This window comes from Nematolebias whitei, chromosome 10 (assembly GCF_014905685.2).
Source record: "Nematolebias whitei isolate Nwh7 chromosome 10, NemWhi1, whole genome shotgun sequence".
Taxonomy (NCBI): domain Eukaryota; kingdom Metazoa; phylum Chordata; class Actinopteri; order Cyprinodontiformes; family Rivulidae; genus Nematolebias; species Nematolebias whitei.
This window is the reverse complement of record NC_056507.1, coordinates 28,579,223-28,588,454: the sequence shown is the minus strand read 5'-3', so window position 1 is coordinate 28,588,454 and position 9,232 is coordinate 28,579,223. Positions and strand designations below refer to the sequence as shown.

At 40.5% G+C, this 9,232-nt stretch overlaps 1 protein-coding gene across 1 annotated transcript in view; it reads left to right on the top strand.

The window, feature by feature from the left end:
- The window catches only part of megf11 (multiple EGF-like-domains 11), a 94,829-nt gene that overhangs the window by 56,642 nt on the left and 28,955 nt on the right, over positions 1-9,232 (top strand). Inside the window, exons 5-7 of the mRNA XM_037683686.1 lie at positions 2,418-2,554; positions 4,481-4,693; positions 5,186-5,360. Of these exons, the coding sequence (XP_037539614.1) occupies positions 2,418-2,554; positions 4,481-4,693; positions 5,186-5,360 (525 nt within the window). The remainder of the gene's footprint in view (positions 1-2,417; positions 2,555-4,480; positions 4,694-5,185; positions 5,361-9,232) is intronic.

Below are 9,232 nucleotides of genomic sequence, written 5' to 3'. Positions count from 1 at the left end.
ATATATATATATATTTTTTTTTTTATTATTATTATATTTTAAATTTATTTATTTATTTATTTTTGCCAAAACACATGAGGAAGATCCATTTAAAAAAAATTAATCAACAACCCTTAAATCCTGTATAATAATTCATAACCATTCTGGGAGCCTACAACATGATTCAACACAATTAACCATTTCCAAGGAAGGAAAGATAATTGTTTTAAAATTTCAAATCAATTGATCAATGACATTAATTATGTTTTCAGAGTCAGAGTTTCTTTATTGTCATTCTCACCACATGCGGTACATGTGGAGGAACGTGATTGTGTACTCAGGGTCCCAGTTACATCCAACAATAAAATGTAAAACAAAAACAGTAATAAGATCTAAGATATGAATTAAGAAAAAACATCAACTAAAAATGCGTTAAGCACTAACAGCATAAAAACAATATGTCGAACAGCAGCACGAACATGAGTCTGTGTGAGCAGATGAGCACAAATGACCACAGCAACATGAAACAGATCAGCAGCAACATGAAACAGATCAGCAGCAACATGATGTGATTTTTCACAGTGATTATCCTGGTTAGAGATTCATGAGTCTAACAGCCTCAGGGTAGAAGCTGTTCCTCAGTCTAGTGGTTCTACACTTAATGCTCCTCAACCTCCTTCCTGAGGGGAGCGGGGCAAAAAGTGTGTGTGCTGGGTGAGTGGAGTCCTTCATGATGCAGGTGGCCCTCTTCCTGCATCTATTATTGACCAAAAAGCATATTTTGAACCATAATATCACATTTTAGACAAGCTTAGCATTTAACAAGAGAGGAGCAATTTTGAAGAAAAAACTTTTTTTTTGTTCTGTGAGAAAAACATAAAGGGTGCAGAAAGAGGAAGGTCATATAGGTTTTTTTTTGTTTTGACTTTGTATGTGTGTGTCGGGGGGCAGAGTGAATGGATCCAAATAAGGTCATTCTGACCAGGACAGTGTTAGAATTCATTGGGGACAGTTGCTGGGCGTTAACAAGAGGTCAGGAGGTGAAAACATTAGGGTCACGTAGGGCTACAGGTTTGTCTTAACGTCAAGCAAGCAAACTGTTTCTGCCCCTCAGTCTGGGAAGATCATTTCCAAACAACCTGTAGTCCACCACTGCACAGTGAAGAACTAAACTTTTGGTGTGCAAAAAGACAACAAAAAAAGTGGGAAACATTTAAGAAAGTTGTCCATCTTCCAAGAAGTAAACATGCCTGCAAATGTGCCACATTATCAGACTGTGCAGTTCTTCAAGACGTAAAAAAACAAACAAAAAGGAACTCCTTCTCAGGTTCTACAGGCAGTACAACTGGAAAAAAGATGGAACAAATAAATCATGTTTGAAAGAGTTGTCCATGTGAAGTCCCTTCTCAACATGGCAGCACAACTTGGGTTTGTATAGATGCATGTGAATGAAATGTAAGTCTTTTACAACAATGTCCAGATGAGACCAAAGTACAGTAGTGGTGCTTGATCACAGCATATCAGCACAAACTCGTCTTACCAGTTACTAAGCATGGTGGTGGACAAGTAATAATTTGGGCTCGTGTTTCAGCTATCAGATCTTGGCACCTTACAGTCATTGAGTCGACCATGAACTCCTCTACAGACCAAAGTGTTCAAAGCCCAATGTGATCCATCTGACAGCTAAAGCTTGGCCCAAGCTGAGTCATGAAACAGAACAATGATCCCAAACACAGGAGCAAATCTACAGAACGGCTACAAAAGAAAACAATCAAGGGCTTACAATGGTCTAGAGGTGTCCAATCCTGGTTCTTGAGGGCCACTATCCTTAATGTTTTTCTTGTTTCCTTATACCAATACACCTGATTCAATAGATGAATTACCTCTTCATGTTCTGCAGAATCCTGTTCATCACCTATTGAATCAAATCAGGAGTGTTGGAGCAAAAACCTCTAAAACATGGGGGATAGTGGGTTTGACAGCCCTCATAGACAATGTCCAAATCTGAACCTGCTTGAAACACTGGGATTAACCTGTCTAAATAAAGGTTGAATGAAAATTACAAGCTGTGCAGACACGAATGTTTGTCTCAATGAACTGAGGCAAAGCTGTAAAGAAGAGTGGGCCAGGATTTCTCTACAACCATCTGAGGGAATGATAAAATCAATCTTTTTCAAGTTAATGCTTCTTAAGGTGATTCTACAAATTATTGTGCTTCGTTTACACACATAAAGTTAACATTCTCTTTTTAGTTTAATAACTAATGACACGGTAGACTACGCTGTGATTTTGTGCGAGTTTAAATTTAAATAATTTTAGAATTTAGTAAAGCTAAGGGTCATCTGCATTAAGTCCTGATAAAGCTAAGGCTGAGGAGGACTTTTTTCCCATGGACTGCATGTTTATGTGCAACATTTTGTTGGCTTTGTTTTTTAAAGGGCTCAGTGTGTGCCCAACCCTGCCCTCTGGGCAAATACGGCATCAACTGCAGCAAAGACTGTTCCTGTCGCAACAGCGGCGTGTGCGACCACGTCACGGGGAAGTGCCACTGCGCAGCTGGCTTCAGCGGACGCAGGTACGCAGCCGAGGCCTCTGGCTGACATCATTAAATTATCATGCACCAAAGCCTTCTGTGAAGTACTTAGTGCAAACTTTTACACTCCGACTTTGAAAATAGGTCAGACAATGGCATGGTTTATTGATATTTGTATTTAATGCAAAAAGGATGCTTTTATGCAGATACATTAAATAGTCACTCACTGACCTATTCTCTTTGTGGATTTCTAAATTAGTCGAAAAACCTGACTTTTATTTTTCTACAGATAAAGGCAACACTATAAAATCTCACGCTCAAGAGAAACGAGCATTTATTAACATCCATTACTTCATCTGAAGGTGGAGTGGAAGCTTTTAATGGGGGTGTTTATGCCTAATTAATCTCGTACTGCACGCTGCCCAGAAAGGTTTCACGTCTTGAGCCTTCATCCACGTCCTCTCCCAGCCCGTCCATTGATCTCACCATGGGCTATATGCTGTTTGGGTTCTGCTCATTAATTATAAGTAATGGGCTTATATTAAGGTCTCGTTGAAATACACAGATCTTTTTAGTTTCCCATGCCTCCTGGAGCAGCCCAGAGCAGCCCGCATTTATTAGTTCAGCTAAAGCAATTGTCTCTTTGATGGAAACACTTCCCTTTACAAGACCTTTTCTTTGCTTTATTATTTTACAAAATTGCCCTCATTCATTTTGTCAGCAGCAGGTGAATTAACCTGCCAGGAATAATCTGAAACTGTGTTAACCCCCAGCTTCTCCTGTCTGGTATAATAACATGGTTGTCTCCTGTTAAAACTAACACTGGGGTAATTTAAACATCAAGCATACCTCCAACATTTAATAGCTTTGTTAAACTCCCGAGACTGGGGACCCTTCTGATACTGTGAAGTGATTTCAGTCACTATTTTAAATAAGAAAAAAAAATTGGTCTAATATTTTTATTTATTTATTAATTTTATTAATTGAGTTTATTGTGGGGGTATGAAAAAAAACTTGACTGCCAAGTCTGATTCAGCCCCTGCAGATATGTAAATATTCATAATTTTAATCTTGAAACATTAATAATAAATGTAGCTGCTAAAGATAGTTTTAGATCGATATAAAAAAGCAACTAAAATGGTTAAATTGAGATTGTTGCTTGGGGGTTACTTGAGAGCCTTTTTTGTGTTCAAATAGCTGTTTTAAATATTTTGTTAATCATCTCAAAGACATCAAAGTTCATGTTCAATCATCCAGGTACAAAATCCCATAATGGTCAATCAGGTCATCTGGACAGTTTTTTTTTTTTTTTTTTTTTTTGGAAATACGTCTTTCCACAAAAAAAAAAAACAAAAGAAAAAAAGAAAAGAAAAAAACTGTCATTGGATTTTGTACCTGGATGATTGAGCATGAACTTTGTTGCCTTGAACCACTATGGCTGTGGCTGCCTGTCTGGGAGAAGTCAACGGGGTAGAGGACAGCCCCCAGAAGCCATCTTATCACCAGCAAACTGGTTGGTCCACTAAGTGTACTGCTTAGTGGGGAAAACAGTTTACTTGGAACTCCTCAGACTGATGAAGCCCTCCGAATAGAGGGCAAAATGTCTTTCCACAAAAAAGAAACTGTCCAGATGACCTGACTGAGCATTATTGCATCTCAAAGACAGTTTTTGGCCTTTATGATATAAGTACTACATACTTTTCCAAACCAATATTCTACTAACTCAGCTAAAATGAACCCATTTTAGTTATCTCAATAAAAATTTGGAATTGATCTCATCACCTCATAGCTGGCATTTAACCATACTTCTGACTGGTTTTGAAGCAGAGGTCTGCAATTTGTGGCTTTAGTTCAGGTGTTTTACCCTGTGAGTGTCTCTTTGCATCAGATGAGCTTTGGAGGAGATGAGACATTTTAATCTTAGAGCATCAATCTAAACCACACCAATACTCTGTAATCTTCCTCCAGATGTCAAGAGGACTGTCCAGTGGGCACCTACGGCACACAGTGTAACCAAAAGTGTGAGTGCCAGAATGGTGCCAAGTGTCACCACATCAATGGAGCTTGTCTGTGTGAAACAGGCTTTAAAGGTCCCAATTGTCAGGAAAGATTCTGTCCACCGGGTCTCTACGGTCTCATCTGTGACAAGTTCTGCCACTGTAATACCTCCAACACCGCCAGGTAAGTGAGACGTGCACACAAGGCCACACAACTTCTCTTGGACTGAGCCATGAGGCAGAGCTCCACCCTACCCCGCCCGTCTTGTAGTTCCTTCTAGACAAAGACTTTTCTGACGCAGTTTTGTCTCAACTCAGCTCTGAGCTCGCTCTCATTCTGAAGTCTGGACACACCACAGCCATGTCATCCAGTTAGGTTTTAATCGCGACCTTTGCTTCATCCATAATTTCTCAGCAGCATTCATAGTTAATGCCGAGTTAATGCTCTGATTCCGGCAGGAGTTGGGCATTGGCCATAGAAGTCATTACAGAATGAAGGAGAAAAGAGACACCCCATATGTTTGAAAGAAGCACATACACGCATGAATGGATGAATCGCCGTCGGCGCACTCTTCCTCCTGCTTGAAAATGTAGTGTTGATCGCTTCAGAGCTGAACCGTCACCTCTTTTTGTTTCTCACCATGTTGTTCCATATTTCTCTCTCATTATGTTGTAGCTGCCACCCTCTTTCTGGTGAATGCACTTGCTCTGCTGGATGGACGGGGCTTTACTGTAATGAGACCTGTCCGCCTGGGTTCTATGGCGACGAGTGCAGTCAGTTCTGTAGCTGCACCAACGGGGCCGACTGCCATCCTGTCACAGGTGTCTGTACCTGCGCTGCTGGCTTCATGGTGAGCAAGGCTACACCTAACTTCTGTTTTGTTGCACTCGGATCCAAAGCCACTACGCTGGCAATCCTTTGGAGAAGTTGTTAAATAAATGTTGGGTTTGTTTTCCTTGTGACCTTTACTTTTCAGATTTGTTTCTTTTTTAATAGTCGACCTGGTACGATAGAAGCACAGTTACATGAAACAATTCACAAAATGTTTTTTATGAAGAACAAATGGGGAGAGGAAAACATTAAAATAGAACAAAATACACCAAAAGTATGGTTGTCTTGGTGTTTAAAATCCATGAACACACTGAAACATATGTTTAGACATTTATTGGACTTTGAACTTGTTATGCTGCTGGTTTCCATAATTTATTAGGAAACTTTGGTTACTGTAACCTTTATGTGTCATGAAATGCAGGAAGTGATGTAATGGCCTGAGTTGGTGTGTGTGCATGTCTACACGTGATCATTATTTATCCTGTCTATTAGGAAAACACTTCATGGACCAGTGTATGGATTATATTAAAAGTAAAGTTTGATGTAGTAGTAGCTGAGTATCGCCCCCATTACATACTCCGAGGGCAGATGGTTGTGTCAAATTTTGGCACACAAGGAAGCAAGCATTAGACAATTCTTGAAGGAATCATATTTGTAATTAAATGTTTTTCCTATGCCTTATATTTCAGTCAGAGTCAGAATTTCTTTATTGTCATTCGCACCTCATGTGGTACATGTGGTGGAGCGAAATTATGTACACGGGGTCCCAGTTACATCCAACAATAAAATGTATAAGAAAAACAGTAATAAGATCTAAGATATGAACTAAGAAAAACATCAACTAAATATACACTAAGCACTCATAACATAAAAACATTGAACATCAGCACAAACATGAACATGAGTCTGTGTGAGCAGATGTGCACGCATGAACACATCAACATTGAAACAGATCAGCAGCAACATGAAACAGATCAGCAGCAACATGAAACAGATCAGCAGCAACATGATATGGTTTTTCACAGTGATTATTCTAGTTAGAGATTCATGAGTCTAACAGCTTCAGGTTAGAAGCTGTTCCTCAGTCTAGTGGTTCTACACTTAATGCTCCTTAACCTCCTTCCTGAGGGGAGTGGGGCAAAAAGTGTGTGTGCTGGGTGGGTGGGGCCCTTCATGATGCAGGTGGCCCTCTTCCTGCATCTGGAGGTGTAGATGTCTGTGATGGTGGGGAGGCTGACTCCAACAGACTTCTGTGCAGCCTTCACCACTCTCTGCAAAGCTTTTCTTTCTGCAGCTGTACATCCTTCATGCCACACGTTGATGCTGGAGCACAGGATGCTCTTCACAGCACACCTGTAGAAGGAGGTGAGGACTGAGCTTCCCAGACCAGCTCGCCTCAGCCGTCTGAGGAAGTAGAGTCTCTGATGAGCTTTCTTCATCAGGCTGGTGGTGTTGTTGCTCCAGCTGAGGTTGTCATTCATGTGTACACCCAAGTACTTGTAGCTGGAGACCACTTCCACCGCAGATCCTCTTATGTTCAGGGGGGTGTAGGTGTTTTTGTTCCTTCTGAATTCCACAATCATCTCCTTTGTCTTCTTCACATTGATGTGAAGGTTATTCTCTTTGCACCAGCTCTCCAGGTGTTCCACCTCTTGCCTGTAGCTGGACTCATCATTGTTTGTGATGCATCCCACCACATTTATGCTATTTTGTAGAAATAATGCAGGATGCTGTTGTTACATACTTTGTATATTTATAAATTCCAAGCTATTGTGAAGGCATAAGTTTAGAAATACTGGTTAAAGTAAGTTCAAATAACCCAGTTAAGGTGAGTTCTTTGTTAAAGATGATGTTTACCCATTGTTACTTTAAAACAACACAAATGACTTGTTCTGAGATAATTCAGTGAGAGTCAGAGAGGTTTTATTGTAATTTCAGCTATGAACAAGTACATATTGAAATGAAACAACGTTCCTCCAGGATCACGGTGCAACAGAACATTATGTGCAAAAACATACAACACACAGTGCAGATACACAACAGAACAATAAATACTAACAGATCTATAATAGATACAAAAAGACATCCAACTTAATCTGAACTAAAGAGCGTGGTGGTGAACAGGTTAGAGAAGGTGGGCCTGTGAACGGAAGATCACAGGTTCAAGCCCCTGTACCGACAACATCAAAAATGTGGGTGGGGTAGGTGAAGCACCCACACTTGCCTCCACCCTAATTCGCCCCACTCTGGGCCCTTGAGCAAGGCCCTTAACCCCCCATTTGCTCCCTAAACAGGTCTCACTTGAAAATGAGTTCTCGTGGCTCAATGAGTCTATCTGTATAAATAAAGGGTAAATGAAAAATAAACATTCTAATCTAAACAAGTAATTTAGAGACAATTAGAGACAAATGTGGATTAGTAAATGTGTAGGTGGTACATATGTACCTTATATACCTTATATAAGTTATACAAGGTAAAAGGTATACCTTATACCTTATATACCTTATATAAGTTATACCTTATATACCTTATAATGTATACCTTGTCAGGATTTGGTGGACAGGAACGAACCCAGTAGTGCAGACAGGACTCAACTCGGCAGATTAAAAAACTAAATATTTTAATTATGAGTGTATTTACAAAATAACACGCTGACGAGGCAGCAAAACTTACAGGAACTAGAAGACTTGGGGAAAACTCAAAAAGGACTCAGGAAGCTCAGGAAAGACTCAGGAGACGCAGGAGAACACAGGATACCCAACGAATACGACGCGACGAGGAACAAGACAGAACAGACGGCTTATATACAGGGACAAGACGAGACATGATTACAAACAGCTGTGACGAGACAAGGGTGGCACCAATTAAACTGAAGACGAAACACAGACACAAACAGAGCCAGCAAATGGTACCATCCTTACATACCTTATATAAGGTATATAAGGTATACCTCATACCTTATATACCTTGTATACCTTATAAGGTATACCTTATACATTATATACCTTATATAAGCTATACCTTATATACCTTATATAAGGTATATAAGGTAGAAGTATGTCCTATGTGGTTAGCAACATAAATCTTTACTATTTTTTATAGCAGCAGAGATTAAAAAAACTGAGTAAGGTGCAAAAATTCAAAAACTTGAGCAGATTGCAAAAATGTGCAAGTAAAAAAGTCATAAACAGTACAACACAGTATCTGTGTGTATTTAAGCTATGTGTGTCAGAGTCCGGGCAGCACGGTGGCGCAACTGGTAGAGCTGCTGCCTCTCAGTGAGCAGGTCCTTGGTTCAAACCCTGGTCCAGGGGTTGAGTTTCCATGTTCTCTCCATGCATGCGTGGGTTTTCTCCGGGTACTCCGGTTTCCTCCCACCGACCAAAAACATGCATGTTAGGCTGATTGGTAACTCTAAATTGTCCCTAGGTGTGAGTGAGAGAGTGAATGGTTGTTTGTCTCGTGTGTCTCTATGTGGCCCTGTGATGGACTTGCGACCCGTCCAGGGTGTACCCCACCCCTCGCACAGTGATTGCTGGACATGGGCACCAGCGACCCCCGTGACCCAAAATGGAATAAGCGGGTAAAGATAATGGATGGATGGATGGTGTCAGAGTTCATCACAAATGTGTCATAGTCTATCATGAGTGTGTGTATGTGTGCATCAGAGTCTGTCATGAATGTATGTGTGCCAGAGTCTATTTTGTGTGTGTTTGTGCATCAGAGTCCATAATCTATGTGTTAGAGTCCATCATGTGTGTGTCAGAGTCCATCATGTGTGTTAGAGTCCATCATGTGTGTTAGAGTCCATCATGTGTGTGTCAGAGTCCATCATGTGTGTGTCAAAGTCCATTATGTGTGTGTCAGAGGCCATCATTTGTGTGTCAGTGT